Source organism: Elephas maximus, chromosome 3, assembly GCF_024166365.1.
Source record: "Elephas maximus indicus isolate mEleMax1 chromosome 3, mEleMax1 primary haplotype, whole genome shotgun sequence".
In the NCBI taxonomy this organism is placed as follows: Eukaryota; Metazoa; Chordata; class Mammalia; order Proboscidea; family Elephantidae; genus Elephas; species Elephas maximus.
Genome location: NC_064821.1, coordinates 212409455 through 212432722, shown reverse-complemented (window position 1 = coordinate 212432722; position 23268 = coordinate 212409455). Strand labels below are relative to the sequence as shown.

At 38.2% G+C, this 23268-nt stretch overlaps 1 protein-coding gene across 1 annotated transcript in view; it reads left to right on the top strand.

Annotated features, from left to right (window-relative positions):
* MROH9 (maestro heat like repeat family member 9) overlaps positions 1-23268 on the top strand; it is a 107273-nt gene that overhangs the window by 60922 nt on the left and 23083 nt on the right. Inside the window, exons 15-19 of the mRNA XM_049875725.1 lie at positions 12534-12671; positions 17956-18132; positions 20370-20522; positions 20624-20740; positions 21727-21829. Of these exons, the coding sequence (XP_049731682.1) occupies positions 12534-12671; positions 17956-18132; positions 20370-20522; positions 20624-20740; positions 21727-21829 (688 nt within the window). The remainder of the gene's footprint in view (positions 1-12533; positions 12672-17955; positions 18133-20369; positions 20523-20623; positions 20741-21726; positions 21830-23268) is intronic.

Here is a 23268-nt window from a genome sequence, read left to right as displayed (position 1 = left end):
TGACAGTGTTCACAACATCCTCACCAGGAGTAGAGTCCATCTCAAGAAACCGCTTTTTTTGCTCATTCATAAGAAGCAACTCCTCATCCCTTAAAGTTTTATCATGAGATTGTAGTAATTAAGTTGCATCTTCAAGCTCTATTTCTAACTCTCTTGCATTTTCCACCACATCTGCAGTCACTTCTCCACTGAAGTCTTGAACCCCTCAAAGTCGTCCATGGGAGTTGGAATCAGCTTCTTCCAAACTTCTGTTAATGTTGATAGCTTGTCCTCCCATGAATCAGTGTTCTTAATGGTATCTATAATGATGAATCCTTTCCAGAATGTTTTCAATTTACCCACATCCATCAGAGGAGTCACTATCTATGGTAGCTATAGCCTTAAGAAATTTTTTTTTCATCCATTCTGCCACTCTGTCTCTGTATTGGTGCATTTAGTCCATTTACATTCAGTGTAATTATCAATAGGTGTGAGTTTGATGAGTTTACTGCTGTTATTTTGATGTATTATTATTATTTGTGTGTGTGTGTGTGGTGTTGACAGTTTCTTTGTTCCACTTAATTTTCTGTGCTGAGTTGTTTTTGTTTATGTTTTTTTTCATCTTTCTCATTATTGTTGATTTTGTGTTTGCTAAGTCTTTATGTTTTTCTTTTTTTTTTTGATTTTGATGGCTAGATTTATTTGTTTGCTTTTGGTTACCTTAAAATTTACCTCTATTTTTCTAAGTTTAAACCAATCTTTTATTTCTTGATATGGCCTTAACTTCTCCTCTGTATGAAAGTTCTATGACTGTACTAGTTAGTCCCTCTTTTTTGTTTTAATGTTGTCATTATTTACATATTGATGTCTCTGTTTCCCTATTTTCTGTCCATTAGCTTTGACTTATTTTTGCAACTTCCCTGTCTGGGTGGACATTGGGTTGTTCTGTCCTGTGTTCTAGTCTTGGGTTGTTGCCTGATAATGTTGGTTTTCTAGCCAGAGGACTCCCTTTAATATTTCTTGTAATTTTGGTTTGGTTTTTACAAAGTCCCTTGACTTCCGTTTATTTGGAAATGCTCTAATTTTGCCTTCATATTTGAGGGATAGTTTTGCTGGATATATGATTCTTGGCTGACAATTCTTTTTTCCCTTCAGGGCTTTATATATGTCCTCCCATTGCCTTCTTGCCTGCATGGTTTTGCTGAATAGTCAGTGCTTAGTCTTATTGACTGTCCTTTGTGGATGACTTTTTGTTTATCCCTAGCCACTCTTAAAATTCTCTCTTTATCTTTGGTTTCGGCAAGTTTGGTTATAATATGTCTTAGTGACTTTCTTTTGTGATCTACATTGTGTGGGGTTTGATGAGTTTCTCGAGTAGACCTATTCTTATCTTTCACAATATCAGGGAAGTTTTCTGCCAGGAAATCTTCAATGATTCTCTCTGTATTTTCTGTTATCTCCCCCTGTTCTGGCACTCCAATCATTCATAGATTTTTCCTCTTAGAGTCCTACATAATTCTTGGAATTTCTTCATATTTTTTAATTCTTTTTTCTGATTTTTCCTCGTATAAATTTGTGTCAAACGATTTATCTTCAGTCTCACTAATTCTGACTTCCATTGCCTCAGTTCTCCTTCTATGACCTTTTATTGAGTTGTCTAATTCTGAAATTTTATTGTTTATCTTTTGGATTTCTATTTCCTGCCTCTCTGTGGTTTCTAGAAACCTGTTAAATTTGTTGTTCTGCTCTTGTATTGTTTTTCTGAATTCCTCTATTGCTTTGTCTGTGTGTTCCTTGGCTTGGTCTGGGTTTTGCCTGATCTCCTTCCTGATCTCTTGAAGAGCTCTATATATTAATCTTTTGAATTCTAACTCTAGTAATCTGGCAATTCCAAGACCTTCTCTTTCTCCAGAAGGTTTCCTGATTCTTTGTTTTGGTCACCTGCTGGAGCCATCTTGACCTGCTTCTTTATGTGATTTGATATTGACTGTTGTCTCTGAGCCACCAATGTTATTATGTTTATTTATTGTATGCTTGCTTACTGTGTCCTAGCTTTTTCTTTTGTTTCGATATGTCCAAGTAGGCTGGGTGTGTGAGCTACTTTGGTTACTGGTGTCTTTGAAGCTCTCACATCCTGTCACCAGGTGGTTAGAGCAGCTACTAGGTGTGTGAGCCCAGGAGTCTGTTCACTTTTCTTGCACGGATTCAGCTCGGGTGTCCAGCTTGTCAGTCACCAGGTGTGTGGTGCAGACTCTGACCTACAGTCCTAGATGGGCACAGCCGCATAAGGGTGTTTGGAGCAGGTGCAGGTATCTGGCTGTAGTAGTGGGCTATGTGCTGAGCAATGCAGGGGTCTGATGGGTGCCCCTGAGTGCCTGGGTGGAAGGCATGTCCCTGTCCCCTAGAGCACATAGGTGGGCAGGTTTTGCAGCCAGACTTTGGACACCCAATGCTGTTGGCTGTAAGGACTGGAGACCCACTTATTCTCAGGCCCTTGTCATTGGTGGTAGGTGGAACAGGTGAAACCAACAGTTCTCAGGCCCCTGATGTGGGTGGGTGAGGACCCTGCTTAATTGGCAGGGTGGCGTCAAAATTACGAATCTGCAACTCCCCCTAGGCTGCTGCAGTTGAAAATAGGCTTCAGGTATATACCCTGTTGTTCTATGCTAATAAAGACCTATGCTCTTTGTCTTAGGCATCTAGTGCTGCCATAACAGAAATAACACAAGTGGATGGCTTTAACAATACATAGGGAAATAACAAAATGGAGAACTACCACATGTGGCCTAACCAAGTTGACATATATTTTTGAGGGACACAATTCAATCCATTACACTGTTGAATCAGCCCACATTGGTCTAGGCAGGGATGAAGGGATTAGAAGTCCATAGACCCCTTATGCCAGTGCCTAGGCAAAGGGACAGTGCCTGCCCTGAGTTCTGGGCTTAGAGGGTGTGGTGATTTTTTGAAGCCACGAGATTAGTTTGGGCGCACATAGCCCTTAATTCCAGCTTAGGGGGCATGGCAGTTGTTGAATACTGCTAGATTGGTGTCAGAGCAGAGCAGAGCAGGAGGGAGGTGGGTGAGGGGAAAGTGGCGCTTCTCTGCTTTGAAGCTCTCTGGAGAGGAAAGGGTTATTTTGATCCCACTCGGTAGGTTAGGCATTGCATTTAACCTTCACAGTTCCAGCACTGCTTCCCCCTGTTTCTGGAGGCTTGTGAAGACTCTCCATCTCCCAGTCTCTCCCTACATGGTGAAACTCGTCCTAAGCCCACTTTCCTCAGCCCAGGTGCACCGGTCAACGCAGTCCTCAGGGTGCTTGCTACCTCACAACTGGTACTTTTTTGCTGCTTCTGAACTGTCTCTCCCTCCCCCTGCCACTCAGTCCAACTCCTCAACTTTGTCTTTGATGATCAGGGCACTTAGGCTGTCATATATAATCAATTCACTTTGTTATAAGAGGGACCACAGGAACCATCTGACTATTCTGCCATCTTGGCACCACCTCCCAAGAAATGTATTTCTTAAATAATAAGATTAGAAGGTTGAAATTACTCCTCAACCCTTGGGCTACAGAACAGATGTTGTGTTAGCAAGTGTGAAAATAACATTAATCTCCTTGTACATCTCCATCAAAGTTCTTGGGTGACCAGGTGCATTGTCAATGAGCAGTGAATATTTTGAAAGGAATCTTTTTTTCTGGGCAGTAGGTTTAAACAGTGGGCTTAAAATATTCATTAAACCATGTTGTAAACAGATGTACTGTCATCCAGGCTTTGTTTTCCATTTCTAGAGCCCAGGTAGAGTAGATTTAGTATAATTCTTAAGGGCCGTAGGATTTTTGGAATGGTAAATGAACATTGGCCTCAGTGTAAGGTCACCAGCATTAGCCCCTGACAAGAGAGTCAGCCTGTCCTTCGAAGCCTCTCTAGCTGTGAAAGTCCTAGATGGCATGTCCTTCCAGTATAAGGCTGTTTGGTCTACACTGAAAGTCTGTTGTTTAGTGCAGCCCCTTCATCAGTTATCTCAGCCGGATCTTCTGGAGAACTTGCTGCAGCTTCTACATCAGCCCTTGCTGCTTCACCTTGCACTTTTATGTTGTGAAGATGGCTTCTCTCATTAAACCTCATGAACCAACCTCTGCTGGCTTCAGACTTTACTTCTGTAGCTTCTTCACCTCTCTCTCCCTTCATAAAAATGAAGAGAGTTAGGCCCTTACTCTGCATTAGGCTTTGGCTTCAGGGAATGTTGTGGCTGGTTTGATCTTCTACCCAGGCCAGTAAAACTTTCTCCTTATCAGCGATAAGGCTGTCTCACTGTCTTATCATTCATGTTTTCAGTGGAGGAGCACTTTTAATTTCCTTCAAGAACTTTTCCTTGTGTTCACAATTTAGCTAACTGTTTGGCACAAGAGGCCTAGCTTTCGGCCTATCTCAGCTTTCAACATGCCTTCCCCTCTCAGCTTAATCATTTCTAGCTTTTGATTTAAAGTGAGAGACATGCAACTCTCCCTTTCACTTGAACACTTAGAGGCCATTGTAGAGTTACTAACTGGCCTAATTTCAATACTGTTGTGTCTCAGGGATTAGGGAGGCCTGAGGCGAGGGAGAGAGACTGGGGAACGGCCAGTTGGTGGAGCGGTCAAAACACACACAACATTTATGGATTAAGCTAACCATTTTATATGGGAGCGATTCGTGGTGCCCCAAAACAATTACAATAGTAACATCAAATATCACTGATCACAGATCACCACAACAGATATAATAACAATGAAAAAGTTTGAAATATTGCAAGAATTATGAAATGTGACACAAACATGAAGTGAGCACAAGCTGTTGGAAAAATGGCACTGATAGACTTATTCGATGTAGGGTTGCCACAAACCTTCAATTTGTAAAAAAGCACAATATCTGCTAAGTGCAATAAAGTGGAGCACAACAAAATGAGGTACACCTGTATTAATTTTTACATTTAATTTTTGTTTCATATGGGGTTTATTTGGTATACTGAGGTGAGGCTCTAACTTTGGTTTGCTCTAAATAAGTCTCTGTCCCAACATCTTTTATTAAATAAGCCTTAAATCCACCACTCATTGGCAATACCACCTTAATCATTTATTTATTTCATATACGCACACATATTATGGTCTTCTGAGGGTACTCTATTAGGTTCCATTTAATTTTCTGTTGTTGTAGAAGCACCACACTGTCGACGTATAGTATTTTGAAAATAAATTTTAATGTCTGGCAAAGCAACTTTCTACAACTCTCTTCTTTTCAAATTTTTTCCTTCTTCCCTATGTATTACTTCTTTTAGTTAAGTTTTAAAATTACTTTCACAAGTTCAGCAAACAAACAAACAAAAAAAACTGGTTGAAATTATGATTGCAATTACCATATTTTTACACAAATAAGGTGCTCCTTCTACCTTTATCTGTCAACTGCACACTTCCCCCATGGGCTATTTTTGTAAGCATGCTATGCTAATTCTTTACAGCAACATGTGAAAAACAATTGGCATAGTGGTTCTTATGAAAATACCTCGAGGGGGGAGGGTATGGTTGGCAAACAAATGTAGAAGACATGCCTTATTTGTGTAAAAATATGGTACATTAAAGCTCTAAGTGTCTCAGGAATGACATCTTTATAATATTTTCACTTCTTCTTCTCAATCAATATTTTCTTTTTATGTAAAACTTGTGTACTTATTTTGGAATTATTATTAAGTGGTTTGTATTATTTTTTGTTGTTAGTGTGAATGTGGCCTTTTCTATTATAATTTCCCATAACATATGTTTTTACCATTGGTTCCCCAATAAGATGACTAACTGTTTTTGGAAGTAGATTGTTATCAATTATCATTTTATTCCTACTCATAATTAAAACGTTGAATTCTATTGACTACCTTTTAATAGTTAATAGCATGATGTTTATCTTATATCACTTATTAATGATATATACTATTATAGATGACCCAATATTAAAACTATTATTCTAATTTTCTGGGCATTTAGAAATTGAGTTATTAGCATTTTGTTAAAGATTTTCACACCTATATTCAGAGGTAATTTTGTTTTATAGTTATCTATTATGTATTGCCTTTCTCATGTTTTGATACGGGATTTACATTAAATTTAAAAATCGATTAAGTAATTTGAGATATTTTTCCATGCTGTTGAATGATTTATGGATCTTGGAAATTATATTACCCTTAAAATTTTGGAAGACTTCTGTGAATAAAGTCACCTGAGATCCACAGTATTTTCAGTACCATAGAGCCATAAAAAAGAATCAGAAAGGTCTCTATGTACTAAGATGGAGTAATTTCCAGAAGTTGTTAAGTGATAAAAACCAAGGCGCAGATCCATGTATACAGGATGTTACTTTTTGTGTGTGAAAGAAAAATAAATATATTATATACTATGGAAATATATAAAATATTAACTTATTCTTCGGGAATAATATATATCTATATGTACTATGTGGAGCCTTGGTGGTACAGTGGTTAAGAGCTTGGCTGCTAATCAAAAAAGGTTGGCAGTTTGAATCTACCAGCCACTCCTTGGAAACTATATGGGGCAGTTCTGCTCTGTCCTATAGGGTTGCTATGAGTTAGAACTGACTCAATGACAATGGGTATATGTACTATGTATATGTTTTACATATTATATATAATTTTATTATATACTATATAATATAAAAATTCAAGAATATATTCTTACTCCCTAGTAGAAGAATCAGAAAAGTATAGACCACATATTAAAGAAAATCATTATTTATAGGAATGGAATGGAGTGGATAGGGATGACAAGACTCTTCAAGCACTCTGTCTTAGCTATCTGGTGCTGCTATAACAGAAACACCACAGTTGGATGGCTTTAACAAACAGCAATTTATTCTCTCACAGTTTAGGAAGCTAGAAGTCCAAATTCAGCGTGTCAGCTACAGTGGAAGGCTTTCTCTGTTGGCTCTGGGGAAGGTCCTTGTCATCAATCTTCCCCTGGTCTAGGAGATTTTCAGTGCAGGGACTCCAGGTCCAAAGGACATGTGTACCTGGTTGTTCTTGCTTGGTGGTAATGAGGTCCTCCCTCCCCGTCTCTCTGCTCACTTCTCTCTTTCATGTCTCAAAAGTGATCGACTCAAGATACAACCTAATATTGCAAATTGAGTCCTGCCTCATTAACATAACTGCCTGTAATTCTGCCTGATTAACACCATGGAGGTAGGATTTACAACACAATAGCGAAGTAATATCAGATGACAAACTGGTGGACAATCAAACGATACTGGGAATCATGGCCTAGCCAATTTGATACATGTTTTTGGAGGACATCAATCCATAACACACACCTTTTTTTGTGTAGCTTTTACTTGTATAGTTATTATTGAAAGGATAAAATTAAATCAAGAAAAAGAAATCAAGTAAAGCCTAAAACTAATACAAATGAACATAATTGTATATTGAAGTAATGACATAACCACATATGTAACACAATTACTTCAAGTAGTTTTGAACATAATGCTGTAACTATACATCCTTAGGGAGATATATGGTAAGGACAAAAATATCTATAAAGAAATCTTAACATTTATTCAGGAGGCTTATTGGTATTATATACTAATATTGATTTTAAATGTTGCTGTGGAAACTCTGGCAGAGTAGTGGTTAAGAGCTATGGCTGCTAACCAAAAGGTCAGCAGTTGGAACCCACCAGGCACTCATTGGAAACTTTATGAGGCAGTTCTACTCTGTCCTATGGCGTCACTATGGGTCAGAGTCGACTCAATGGCAATGGGTTTGGTTTGGTTTTGATACATATTATATAGCAGAAATTATATAAATAAATATATTAATGCTATTAGACACCATGGTTTTCCAGGTGAGAGAAAAGAGATACAAATATAAAACTGTACAAAGTTAAGATCAAATCTGTCATATTCAATTTGAATTGAAAATATCAATAGTGCCCATATGAACTCATGATTAAATTTTTTTTTTCCTAGCTCTAAGTAATGGCCAGACAGAAATGATATTCCAGTAACCATGAGCACACTTAGCATTCATTTCTAATGGTTTCTAAATGACATTACTCACTGAAAGGAACCATGATTCCAGGTGGTGAAGAAAATATAAGATGAGCCTGTGCAGCAGGATAGATTGTTTTTATATGGCCTTTCTCACCATGGTTTTGTAACTCCCACTAAATGTGTGGGACTATGCAAATGAGGTGCTTGTAGCCCATCAAGGGAACTGGATAGCTTGCTAATAATGCAAATAAGGTGCATGGCACCCTTGTGGGGGTGGGACCATGCAAATAAGATGTATGGAACTCTAGCGAGAGGACTGGTCAGTTTTGCTTAAAATGAGTCATCCTGGAGGTGGAAAGGGGGAACCTTAATATCACCAAGAAAGAAGGGCTAGGAGTGGAGTGTGTCCTTTGGACCTGCGATCTCTGCACTGAGAACCTCCTAGACCCAGGAGACAGAGAGAGAGCTTTAATACCAGAGGCAGTGAGAAGTGGTGGCAGAGAAAGGGCAGAAGCAGAGGCAGCAGAACCAGAAGATGGCTCTGTGGGCTTCCCAGCCCACAAAGTGAGGAAGCTGAGCACCTTCAGACAGAAGGCTTGCTGGTGGAGTAGTGTGCATCTGGGCACTTGGTGGACCTTGGCTCGCCACCCGTGGAATGAGAGAGCTGAGCACCTTTGGGCAGGAGGCTTGCTGGCAGAATGGGGTGCCTTCAGGCACTTATCAGTGGAGCTAGGCACACCAGCCCATGAAAAGAGAGAGCTGTTGTTAGGTGCCATTCACTTAGTTCTGACTCATAGCAATCCTATGTACAACAGAACAAAACTGCCTGGTTCTGCACCATCCTCATGAGCACTGTTACACTTCAGCCCATTGTTGCAGCCAGTATGTCAATCGATCTTGTTGAGGGTCCTCTTTTTTGCTCACCGTCTACTTTACCAAGCATGATGTCCTTCTCCAGGGACCGGTCTTTCCTGATAACATGTCCAAATTATGTGAGCTGCGGTTTCACCATCTTTTCTTCTAAGGAGCGTTCTGCCTGTACTTCTTCCAAGACAGATTTGTTTATTCTTTTGGCAGACCATGGTATATGCAATATTCTTTACCAACACCATAATTTAAAGACATCGATTCTTCTTTGGTCTTCCTTATTCATTGTTCAGCTTTCGCAAGCATATGAGGCAAGTGAAAACACCATGGCTTGGGTCATGTGTACCTTAGTCTTCAAGGTGGCATCGTTGCTTTTTAACTCTTTAAAAAGATTTTTTGCAGCAGATTTCCCCAATGCAATGTGTCCTTTGATTTCTTGACTGCCTCTTCCATGGCTGTTAATTGTGGATCCAAGTAAAATGAAATCCTTTACAACTTCAATCTTTTCTCCATTTATTATGATGTTGCTTATTGGTCCAGTTGTGAGGATTTTTGTTTTCTTTGTGTTGAGGTGTAATCCATACTGAAGGCTGTGGTCTTTGATCTTCATCAGTAAATGCTTCAAGTCCTCTTCACTATCAGCATGAAAAGCTGTGTCATCTGCATAATGCAGGTTGTTAACAAGCCTTCCTCCAATCCTGATGCCCGTTCTTCTTCCTATAGTCCAGCTTCTCAGATTATTTACTCAGCATACAGATTGAATAAGCATGGTGAAAGGATACAACACTGTCCTGCAATTTTCCTGACTTAACCCACGCAGTATCCCCTCGTTCTGTTAGAACAACTGTCTCTTAATCTATGTACAGGTTTCTCATGGGCAGAATTAAGTGTTCTGGAATACCCATTCTTCGCAATGTTATCCATAATATGTTATGATCTAAACAGGTGGATGCCTTTACATAGTAAAACACAGGTAAACATCTTTATGGTATTCTCTGCTCTCAGCCATGATCCATCTGACATCAGCAATGATGTCCCTTATTCCACACCCTCTTCTTAATCCAGCTTGAATTTCTGGCAGTTCCCTGTTGATGGACTGATGCACCTACTTCTAAATGATCTTCAGCAAAATTTTATTTGCATGTGATATTAATGATATTGTTCTGCAATTTCCTCATTCTGTTACATCACCTTTCTTTGGAATAGGCATAAATATGGATCTCTTCCAGTCAATTGGCAAGGTAGCTGTCTTCCAAATTTCTTGGCATAGACAAGTGAGCACTTCCAGTGCTGCATACATTTGTTGAAATATCTCAATTGGCATTCTATTAATTCCTGGAGCCTTGTTTTTCAATAGTGCCTTCAGTGCAGCTTTGACCTCTTCCTTCAGTACCATCGGTTCCTCATCATATACTACCTCCTGAAATGGTTGAATGTCGACCAATTCTTTTTGGTATAGTGACTGTGTGTATTCCTTCCATATTCTTTTGATGCTTCCTGTGTCCTTTAATATTTTCCCTTTAGAATCCTTCAATATTGCAACTTGAGGCTTGAGTTTTTCCTTCAGTTCCTTTGGCTTGAGAAATGCTGAGTGTGTTCTTCCCTTTTGGTTTTCTAATTCCAGGTCTTTGCACATGTCATCATAATACTTTGTCTTCTCCAGCCACCCTTTGAAATCTTTTTTTCAGCTCTTTTACTTCATCATTTCTTTTGTTTGCTTTAGCTACTTGACATTCAGGAGCAAGTTTCAGAGTCTCTTTTGACATCAATTTTGGTCTTTTCTTTCTTTCCACTCTTTTTAACGATCTCTTGCTTTATTCATGTGTGATGTCCTTGATGTCATTCCACTACTTATCTGGTCTTCAGTCATTAGCATTCAGTGCATCAGATCTATTCTTGAGATGGTCTCTAAATTCAGGTCAGATATGTTCAAGGTCATATTTTGGCTCTTGTGGGATTGCTCTAATTTTCTTCAACTTCAGCTTCAATTTACATGGGAGCAATTGATGGTCTGTTCCACAGACACCCCTGGCCTTGTTCTGACTGAAGATATTGAGCTTTTCCATTGTCTCTTTCCACAGATGTAGTTGATTTCATCTGGTGAGATTCACATGTATAGTCACCATTTATGTTGTTGAAAAGGTATTTGTGATGACAAAGTCTTTGGTCTTGCAAAATTCTATCATGTGATCTCCAGCATTGTTTCTATCACCGAGGACATATTTTCCAACTACCAGTCTTTCTTCTTTGTTTCCAACTTTCACATTCCAATCACCAGTAATTATCAATGCATTTTGATCACTTCATTTGATTCATCTTTGGCCTTAGTGGTTGGTGCATAAATTTGAATAACAGTTATATTGACTGGTCTTCCTTATAGGCATATGGATAATATCCTATCACTGAGAGCATTGCACTTCAGGATAGATCTTGAAATGTTCTTTTTGACGATAAATGCAACACTTATTAGCTAATGCCAGCACTGCCTTCGAGCCTGAGTTCAGATGTCATTTTGTCATTCTAAATTCATTCTAGACTACACAATCTAAATTCGGTACTCCTTCAAATGTTTTTGTTGTTTCCTGTAGTTTTCCTTCCTTGTACTGATCACAGTTGGCAAATCTGTTTTCACTACGATGGTGTAGTCTAGTATAGTGTAGTGTAGTGTAGTATCATAGTATAATATCACAGTATAGTATCTATCTTTCCTGCTATTTTATAAGGTCCGTAGGTCATGGATTGATGCCATTTTGCTCAACATTGTATCCCCATTTATTAGCACAGTGACTGGCCCATAGAATGCATGACCTCCTAGTATATATAAACATTCACTGTTGAAGATCTCACCCACCTGTCTACAATCCCTGGAGAGAAAGGTAATTTAAATTGAATCACTCAGTTTCCTACAATGGAGGGAAAAAAGAATATGTGTGTATATATATATACATAGTAACATCACTAGGGAGGTGGGGGGATGCGGACTGCACTGGGTACATTGTCAGAGAGGGTAACACCAAAATGACTGTCTATAAAATTTTTGTGCACTGTTTCTGCAGAAGTTTGTAATTTTTTGTAAAAATATCCCTGTGGTAAATTATAACAACAAAAATATTTTGGTAAGCCCAGCTTACATTTATCAATATATCTACAAGAGTAAAACTCTATGCTAATTTTCTTTTTGAACCTTAATCGGCTCGACGGCACTGGGTTTTTTACCCTCTAGTCAGAGCTGTCATTATTACCCAAGGGCAATGACTCTTTGAATCACGTGGTTTTATCAGCATGTGCTAGAACCACACGCTGTAGTTTTCTTTGTTGCCAGTGTTTTTACACTCACTGATTTTGTCAAATTTTCTGGTGTTTTAGCTATTGTGGTAATTAACATGGGGGGGTGACACCATGAGTTATGTACTTGGCGATACCAACCCTAGAGATGCCACTGTATAAATAAATAAAATAAAGCATGTATTTTCTATTCTGACTGCTACTTCTCCCTCCTTCTATGAGCACAGAACTATATGTAAGAATGAGTATTTGGAGTTTTTGCATGACTTGTGTTCCAGTTTTACCAAAAATGTCTTGATTTTTGTGACTGAGCCAGAAATCTTTCTCCTTGCCCTTGAATCTGTTTATAAATTGTTTTTGTTTTTCTTTCAGCTTTTGAATAACTTCTTCAAGAGCCCATTTCCAGAAGAATTTTTGGTCCTTTTCAGAAACTGGGTCAATGACTCAAACCCTTCAGTGAGCAAACTGAGCCTGCAGAAAATCGCCAGTCTAGCACCAGTTGTCAATGAGGTAGGTGTGTGTGGGATTTGTGTCCTCTAGCACCATGAAAGTCAGAATCTGAGATTGTGATACTTCTCAATAGCCTTTTGGATAAAACATGAACATTTTTCAGTTCCTAGACAGCCAAAACAGTATCAAAGACTAGTGTTTTATCAATAAGAAAACTGCATTGAAAGGAACGGATATCTTAAGTCAACTGAGCGACTTCATCGACTTATTTATATTTTTCCCCAGAAAAATCTTTCGTTTCACTCAGAACTTATTTATCAGCATTCCCTGCACAAACACTCCCTTAAGACAGCCTGAACACACATCAATTAATCCCCCGCAACACACACACCCATACATGTGAATTCCTATCTCAGAACACTCACAATTTTTCTTCCACTCATAATACATTTCTCTATCACCCATACATATTTACACTTTTTCTTCTTCTTTTTCTATCATAAACTTGAGTTGAACTTCACTGCATAATCTGATCTCCAGCAGCCTCATCCCACTTGGGGCCGTGAAACATGAGCATTTGTTTATATATAACATTTTTGCATCAGTGAATGCCAAAGTATGGTTCCTGAACCAGCAGCGTCAGCATCATCTGGGAACTTGTCAGAAAAGCAAATTGTCAGGCCACAGCCCAGACCTACAGAATCAGAAACTCTGGGGGTGGGACCCAAAAATCTGTATTTCAAAAAGTTCTCCAGTTGATTCTCGTACAGGTTAAAGTTGAGAATCACTGTCTTACATTATTAGCCACTCTATGATGTGAACACAATTTGCCTTCCAAGGAGAATGAATCTAGGCATGCCCCTATGTTTTATAATCTGTTATAAATTCCAAAGTATCTTGCACAAAGCTGAGAGTGTAGATTTATCATAAATCATTCCTGATTAATAAATCTAATAATAAACTCTTGTTTATCTATTGAGCATAGACTCTGAAAGCTTAAATCCTGTCAGTGGACACCCATTTTGTCTTTAGAATGAAATGAGCCATGGACTGCCTTAAATAGATCATAGAAGTCAGAGGATTTATAAACAGCGTACACTCTAAGCAGCAGGGTCTTTATTGCCATGTCCAACCCTCTTCTTAATATTTTTAACCACTGACAGGAATATTCTGTGGCAAGGTCAGCAAGGAAAGTGAGAGAATTTGTTGTTTTAGATGCCATCAAGTCTATCTGGACTCATAACAACCTCATGTGACAGATTAGAACTTTCCTATAGGGTTTTCTTGACTTTAATCTTTATGTTTTTCTCCCTGGGAGCCACTGGGTGGGTTCGAACCACCAACTTTTCTGTAAACAGCCAAGCACCTAACATTTGCGCCATAAGGGTTCCTTGAATGAGAAGTAGTAAAGAATAATCTGGGTTGAAGTTTTGCGTACTATCAGTAAACACTCAGGTCTCCAGCCAAGATATAAGCAGCCTTTCTCTGTAATATAGCCCATCCCTTTTGTTTTTTTTTTTTCTACTTAAAGCTATTATTTTGGCAAATGCTATCCATTCAATGAATATTTATTTATTTCCTTCACTTCTTTTATCTCCTGATTTTCTCTTGTTCAATGCCTCTTTGTCATGTTTTTCCTTGCTTTATGTTTGAGTCTAATCTGCAGGTGACTGCCATGGCTTTGCTCAGCAGCTCAGTGTCTCTCATCCAAACAGGTCACTACCACTTACCTACTTTAGAGATCGTCTTGCCAGTGGTATGTTAGTAAATCTTTAACAACAGGCTCCACAGAAAACAAGGCCAAGTTCCCTAGTATAAATACTACCATGGTAGCTGGTTTCAAGCTATCAAAGTAACATCACTAATGGCAGAGTTGGGAAGAGAGTCCCAGAAGCACACTACTATTTATTTCCACCAGACAGACAAATAGATATAAATAATGCCTTGTTGTTGTTGCTAGCTGCCATCTAGCTGGCCCCCAACTAGTGATGACCACATATATTGCAGAGTAGAACTGCTCCATAGGGCTTTCTTGGCAGTAATCTTTACTGAAGTAGTTCACCATGTCCTTCTTTCATGGAGGCCCTGAATGGGTGCAAACCGCTGACCTTTTAGGTTAGCAGCCTGATTAAGAACTACTTGCACCACCCAGACTCCCTAAATAAGCTCTGTTACTGTTGTTGTTAGGTATCGTTGAGTCCATTCTGACACACAGCAACGCTATATACAACAGAATGAAACATTGCTCGGTCCTGCGCCATCCTCACAATCGTCATTATGCTTGAGCCCATTGTTGCAGGCACTGTGTCAGTCCATCTTGTTGAGGGTATTACTCTTTTTCAATGACCTTCTGCTTTACCAAGCATGATGTCCTTCTCCAAGGACTGATCCCTCATGATTACATGTCCAAATATGTGAGATATAGTTTCGCCATCCTTGCTTCTACAGAACATTCTGTCTATACTTCTTCCAAGACGGATTTGCTCGTTCTTTTGGTAGTCCGTGGAATGTTTAATATTCTTCGCCAACACCATAATTCAAAGGTATCAATTCTTCTTCAGTCTTCCTTATTCATTGTCCAGCTTTCACATGCATATATGAGGCAATGGAAAACACCAAGGCTTGCGTCAGGGCCACCTTAGTCTTCAAGGTGGCATCTTTGCTTTTTAACACCTTAAAGAGGTCTTTTACAGCAGATTCACCCAAAGCAATGCATCACTTGATTTCTTGACTGCTGCTTCTGTGGGTGCTGAGTGTGAATCCAAGTAAAATGAAATCCTTGACAACTTCAATCTTTTCTCCATTTATTATGATGTTGCTTATTAGTCCAGTTGTGAGGGCTTCTGTTTTCTTTATGTTGAGGCATAATCCATACTGAAGGGTATAATCTTTTATCTTGCTAAGTGCTTCAAGTCCTTTTAACTTTCAGCAAGCAAGGTTATGTCATCTGCATAATGCAGGTTGTTAATGAGCCTTCCTTCAATCCAGATGTCTTGTTCTTCTTCACACAGTCCAGCTTCTCAGATTATTTGATCAGCATGCAGATTGAATAAGTATGGTGAAAGGACACAACCCTGATGCTCACATTTCCTGACTTTAAACTACGCAGTGTCCTTCGTTCTTTTCAAACAACTGCCTGTTGATCTGTGTACAGGTTCCTCATGAGCACAATTAAGTGTTCTGGAATTCCCATTCTTCTCAATGTTATCCATAATGTGTTATGATCCGCACAGTCAAATGCCTTTGCATAGTCAATAAAACACAGGTAAACATGTTTCTGGTATTCTCTGCTTTCAGCCAGGATCCATCTGACATCAGCAATGATATTCCTGGTTCCACGTCCCCTTCTGAAACCAGCTTGAATTTCTGGCAGTTCCCTGTCAATGTACTGCTGCAGCAGCTTTTGAATAATCTTCAGCCAAATCGTACTTGCCTGTGATATTAATGATATTGTTCCATAATTTCTGCATTCTGTTGGATCACTTTTTTTGACACTAGGCATAAATATGGATCTCTTCCAGTTGATTGGCCAGGTAGCTGTCTTCCAAATTTCTTGGAATAGATGAGTGAGCACTTCCAGCCCTGCATCCATTTGTTGAAACATCTCACTGGGTGGAGCTGGAGCCCTTGGTTTTCACCAGTGCCTTCAGTGCAACTTGGACTTCTTTCTTCAGTGCCATCAGTTCCTGATCACATGCTATCTCCTGAAATGGTTGAATGTTGATAATTCTTTTTGGTATAGTGACTCTGTGTATTCCTTCCATCTTCTTTTGATGCTTCCTGTGTCACTTAATATTTTGTCATTCTACAAACTCATCTGGTCTCCGATCATTAGTCTTCAGTGTGTCAAATCTATTCTTGAGATGGTCTCTAAATTTAGGTGGGATATACTCAAGGTCATACTTTGGCTCTCATGTATTTGTTCTAATTTTCTTCATCTTGAACTTGCATAGGAGCAATTGATGATCTATCTATTCTGCAGTCTCTCGCCTTGTTCTGATTTATGATATTGAGCTTTTTCATCATCTCTTTCCACAGATGTAGTCAATTTCATTCCTGTGTATTCCATCTGGCAAGGTCTACGTGTATAGCCACTGTTTATGTTGTTGGAAAAAGGTATTTACCATGAAGAAGCCATTGGTCTTACAAAATTCTACCATGCAATCTCTGACATCATGTCTATCACCAAGGCCATATTTTCCAATTACCAATCCTTCTTTGTTTCCAGTTTTCACATTCCAATCACCAGTAATTGTCAATACATCCTTACTGCATGTTTGATCAATTTCTGACTGCATAAATTTATCAAAATCTTCAGTTTCTTCAGCCTTAGTGGTTAGTGTGTAAATCTGAATAACAGTCGTATTAACCAGTCTTCCTTGTAGGCATATGGATATTACCCTATCACGGACAGCACTGTACTTCAGGATAGATCTTGAAATGTTCTTTTTGACGATGAATGCAACGCCATTCCCCTTCAAGTTTTCATTCTCGGCATAGCAGACTATATGATTGTCTGATTGAAATGGCTGATGCCAGTCCATTTCAGCTCACTAACACCTAGGATATTGATGTTTATGTGTTTCATTTCATTTTTGACAAGTTCCAATTTTTCTAGATTCAAACTTCATACATCCCACATTCCAATTATTAATCTTTGCAGCTGTTTCTTCTCATTTTGAGTCACGTCACCTCAGCAAATGAAGTTCCAGAAAGCTTGACTCCATCCATGTCATTAAAGTTGTCTCTACTTTGAGGAGGCAGCTCTTTCCCAGTTGTATTTTGAGGGTCTTCCAAACTAAGGGGTTCATCTTCCAGCATTATATCAGACAATATTCCATGGCTATTCATAAGGTTTTCACTGGCTAATTCTTTTCAGAAGTAGACCACCAGGCCCTTCTCCCTAGCCTGCCTTCGTCTGGAAGCTCAGCTGAAACCTGTCCACCATGGATGACCCTGCTGGTATTTTAATACTGGTGTTTAACTTCCAGCATCACAGTAACACTCAAGCCTCCACAGTACAACAAACTGACACCCATGTGGGAGAAATGAGCTCTAAAGCATAGATGCCAGTACGATGTAGCAAAGTAATTACAAAGCAATAAGTTTTGAGTACTTACTACCATTGTTTTTATTTAATCATAAGTTTATATGATTTAATTCTTAATAATGGCTCTTTTTAACAAATAGTTCACAAAATTTTTGACTATTTGATAGTTGGCTTTTGTGAGCCAGTCCAGCACACCACTGCCTGTGTCCCAGACTCAGAGGTATGCATACAGAATGCTAGCTAAAGTCTCCTTCTAGTTTCAAAATTCCACCATTCTCCTCCTTCTATTTGTAGATAGAAAATATCTACAGCTTAATACTATCCACCCTGGATGCCTTCCTTTCCAAAGAGAAGACTGTAGTAATTCAAGCCTTGATCACCCTCCGGAAACTTTTAGGAAAACTGGACAAGGTGACCTACTCCTCTTTGTGCATCAGGATTGCTTCCAGCTATTGTCCTCTGATGGATCATGTGAGTTACACAGTTAGGTATATGAGATTATTAGGTTCTGCAGATCAGCTGAAGCCCCAGAGGAGGCAATGGTATCATATCCCAGAATACGTCAACAGAAAATGGTCATTTTGTGCAAAGCCACCATTACTTTTCCAGAGATTCCCAATACTAGTCCCTTAAAAGCACTGTCCTTTTTTATTTACTGTAGTATGAGAACCTAGAAAAGTTTGTCCATAATAAAGGAGAATCAAAGAACAGCCTCTGTCTTTGGCCCAAAGAGAATGTATTACTTAGTTAATGGTGGTGGTATTGGTTTCCTTAGAGTTGTTTCTGACTCAGGTGACCCCATGTGTGCAGAGCAGCACTGCTCCATAGAGTTTTCAAGGCTGTGACTTTTCAGAAGCAGATCGCTAGGTCTGTTGTCCAAGGTGCCGCCGGGTGGGTTCAAACCACCAACTTTTCAGCTCTTAGCCATACGCTTAACCATTTGTGCCACCCAAGGACTCCTAAGTATAACTTTGTTGTTGTTATTGCGTGCTGTTGAGCCATAGCAACCCTCACTACAGAGTACAACTGCCCCATAGGGTTGCCTAGGTTACAATCTTTACAGGAGCAAATCGCCAGGTCTTTTCTCTCTCAGAGCTGCGGGGTGGGTTCGAACCACTGACCTTTCAGTTAGTAGCTGAGCACTTAACCATTGCACTACCAGAGCTCCTAACTTAGAGGCTATAAATTGATTTGCCCTGGATCTGGACTGCCTGGGTTCAAATCCCTGTTTTGCTTCTTAATAGCTGTGGGATCTTAAGCAAGTGATTTAGTCTGTGCATCAGTTTCCCCATCTGTGAAAGACAGTAACAGGTTTATTATGGGAATTAGAGTTGGTATGTGCAATGCCCCATGTAAGTGTTTATTATTTGCATTAAAAAATTAAATGAAAAATATGTCATTAGAAAGCTGTGCATTCTGAAAATTCTCATTTTATATGCCAAATATGTTTCAGAATAGTTGGATGACAGCAATATATTTTGATAAATAAGAACACTTTGATATGCTATGGGGTATCTATTTATTCTTAAAGTTTTCTGTGATAAATTGTTTGTGCACCAGAGAATTATTCCATAATATTGCCGAAATAAATAAATTCTTGGTTACTCAGATTTCATTGAAGAAGGGAGAATATTATTAAATTATAGGAATAAGAAATTTAGTAACAAAAATGATTTTCATAAGAATATGATGATGATAACAATAATGGCTAAAATTTATTGAGTACTTACTGTGTACCAGGCACTGTTCTAAGGGACTTAGATGAACTGTATCCTATAACCCTCTCAGCAGCCCTATTATTGTTATCCCTTGTTTATAGATGAGGAAACTGAGGCAAATAGAATTTAAGTAATATGGCCATGGTCATACAGCTAATTAGTTGGAATATTTCTGTAAAAAAAAAAAAAAAAAAATTTCAAAATGAGATCATGAACATATCTTCAAAACTTAAAGGTGATATTATATATTTTAAAAAATAACCTGTTTCTCTGACTTGCAAGTTTTCTCTACTGGAATCCTTGTAATCTAAATGCCTTCCTATTTGACATAAGTAGTCCTTGGAAACCTGGTTCTATACTGGGAGTCCCTGGGTGGTGCCAATGGTTAACGTGCTCAGCTGCTAACCAAAATGTTGGAGGCTCGAGTCCACCAAGTGATGCCTCAGACGAAAGGCCTGCCATTGACCAGCCATTGAAAACTATGGAACACAGTTCTATTCTGACACACATGAGTTCACCATGAATCAAGAAATCAACTCAAAGACAGCTGGTAATTGGTACCACTGGTACTCACTGGCAACTCTGAAAAGGCCTCTAGCATTTGAGTGTGAGAAGGTTACATTACTATAAGTATCTTTATATAAATTACCCCCAAGTCATCAAGATTATTCCGTTTGTACTTTTTAAGATACTATTAAATACTATCTTCCTGAATTCAAGAAACTCACTTTTCACAGGGAATTTTTTAATGCACTCTGAATTTTGATAAATCATATCTTATTTTAAAATAAAAAAAAGACCTGACTACTTAGAAAGACCCAAGGTAAAACTTTTCTAAAAATAAATGATAATAATAATTCCATATATATGTGTGTGTATATGTATATGTATGTGTGTGTATATATATATATACACATATACAAACACACACATATCTCCCACTAGTATAATGCTTAAATGAGGCCTTTTTTCTATGTGTGCATATTCCAGAATTATGGAGGCATTCGGAGTATGGCCATCTGGCACTTTGGCGAATTACTCAAGGACATGAATCAGTACATGTGGTTGCTAACTGATGTGGTCTTCCAAAGCTTGGTGCCTCTGATCCTGTATTTGGAGGATGCAGAGTTAAGAGTATTTAGAGTAAGTCATGCGGCCTTGTTTTCCTTAGTTTTGCAGAAAATCACAATGTTTTATGTAACACTGGATGAACAGATCCTCACTGACCTTCTTCTACTTCACAGGCATGTAGATATACATTAGAAATCTGTTCCTCACAGTTAAACTGGTCAGCATCATATTGGCTTAAAGACAAAAATTACAATTTTGAGATGGTTGTGCTCAACATCTGTAACAATCTTGTAAGTGATCCTTCAGTTTTAACTACCATAAGAGTCATAGAAAGAACTTAAAAGTTATCCAGAGTGGTGAAGTGTGATGGGGACAAGGGTGGATCTTGGAGAAGGAATATGAAGAAAAAATAAATGAGTGATTATAACCAGGGCTTCAGACCAAAGAAAACTGGAATTCTCCACTTCCTCTTCTTCAGCACTGATCATCTATTTTGTCTTCTCCTTCCTTCAACCCACCTACTTTGCCTTCCTTCAACCCATCTACTTTGAGCTATGGATGGGTATAAAGGTAGGAAGAACATTCCAGATCACCAAAAGGAAAATTGGAATGCTTTGCCCTGCCTTATGAGCTGTCACTCTGGAAACCAGCGTGAACTGGAATGGTAAACAAATGGGGTGGGACAATGTTAACCAAAGGTTGAAAACACAAAGCTGGGCTTGGGAATCATATAGTAAACTGAATAACACCTGCAAGCAAGGGTAAAATTCGGACATGGAAATCCTCAAGTTTTAAAACTGGTCCTGATTTGGTATAAGTATACCAAATCTGTTGCTGTCAAGTGGATTCCAACTCATAGCGACCCTATAGGACAGAGTAGAACTGCCCCATGGGGTTTTCAAGGAGCAGATGGTGAATTCAACCTGCCAACCTTTTGGTTAGCAGACAAACTCTTAACCACTGTGCCACCAGAGCACCGGTATAAGTTATACCAAATTTGCTATAAGTGACCAAGTTATTTTCTCTTGAAGCCTCTCTCAAAAAAAAAAAAAAACAAACTCGTTGCCATCGAGTCGAGTCAGACTCATAGTGACCTCATAGAACAGAGTAGAACTGCCCCATAGGGTTTCCAGTGAGTGCCTGGAGGATTCAAATGGCTGGACTTTTGGTTACCAGCTGAGCTCTTACCCACTGCACCACCAGGGCTCCGCAGTCAGGGAGCAAATGTGCTTTTTCAACATTTAAGATAATATTTTTTTTTTCTTTTTTCATCCAGTACATTTCTCACTGGAATTACCTTACAGATTTGATATCTGATACCTTAGGATTTCTGGGGAGCTCCCGAACATATCTGAGAAGAGGATCAATTATTTTAATAGGTAAATAAAATTCAACATTCATTTCTTACTGTGTTTGTCTTAAAATGCACAGAATTGGGGTAGCAGTTGGTCCCTTGAAAAAAATCATAAATTTTCTTTATGACAGCACCTGTCGTGGTGATATGTATGATAAATAGAGGCTAGTACACATGATTAAAAATAGAGTTCTATTTTAAAATACATCATGAATATAGCTGCATGATTAAATTTTTACACAAGTGTATTCAACAGAATGGATTTCAAAATTTAAGATGGTGACATAACACTTTTCATCAAAAAGATGTTTTTATAACTCAATCTCTTAAAAATCGCTACCCAAATGATAAAAATAATATTTTTTTTAAACTAAAAATACAAACACCATCTTAATATAAAATTTAGACATCTGTAACCACAAACTATGAAAGGTAAGGAAGAGTTACAAAATTCAGTAGTTTTCTTGTGACGTCTTTATTAGGCTTTAATATCAGGATAATGTTGACCACATAGAATGAGTTAGAAAGTGTTCCCTCCTCTTCTGTCTTTTGGAAGTTTTGTGAAGTCTTGGTAGCAAATCTTTTTTAAATGTTTGGTAGAATTCACCAGAAAAGCCAGCTGTTCCTGGGCTTTTCTTCATGAAAAGTTTTTGATTACTAACTTTATCCCTTTACTTGGTCTTTTCAGATTTTCTATTTGTTGTTGAGTCAATTTTGGAAATATATGTCCTCCCAGGAATTTGTATACATTTCACCTAAGTTACGGAATTTGTTGGCACATAGTTGTTCATAGTAATCTCTTATAATCATTTTTGTTTCTGTCAACTTGGTAGTTATGGCCTATGATTAGAAATTTAAAATCATATTTCGAAATAGTTCAGAGGTCAAAGAAGAGTTCAGAGTAGAATTTAGGAAACACTTAAACTAAATAATAAAATACTACATGTTAAAAATTGTAGAAAAGAAAATATTGAAAATAAATTAGCTAAACTCTAATCTCAAAAGTAAGAAAAATAATAACAAGGAAATAATACATAAATTAATTAAAATAATAAGTAATATAATAAATAACAATATGAGGAAATAACAAGGAAAGTAACAATAAAGGTAAAAGGAAAAATAAAATAGATAACACATAAAATAGGACCAGTAAAACCATATGAGGGCTATTTTAATGCATCAATAAAATTGATAAACTTATAGCGACACTGATCAATAAAAAGAGATAAGACACTAATAACCAAAATATTTAAAAACCAAACCCATTGTGGTGGAGTCAATTCCAGCTTAACTAGCATAGCACTTAACCACTATGCCACCAGGGTTTCCATAAGCAATATTAGAAATAAAAAAAGAGAGATAGAAACTAATTACAGACATATATATTTTTTAAAAAAGAGGAAATATCATGAATAGGCAAAATGATCAAATTCTTAGAAAAATGTAAATTATTGAAATGGGCTA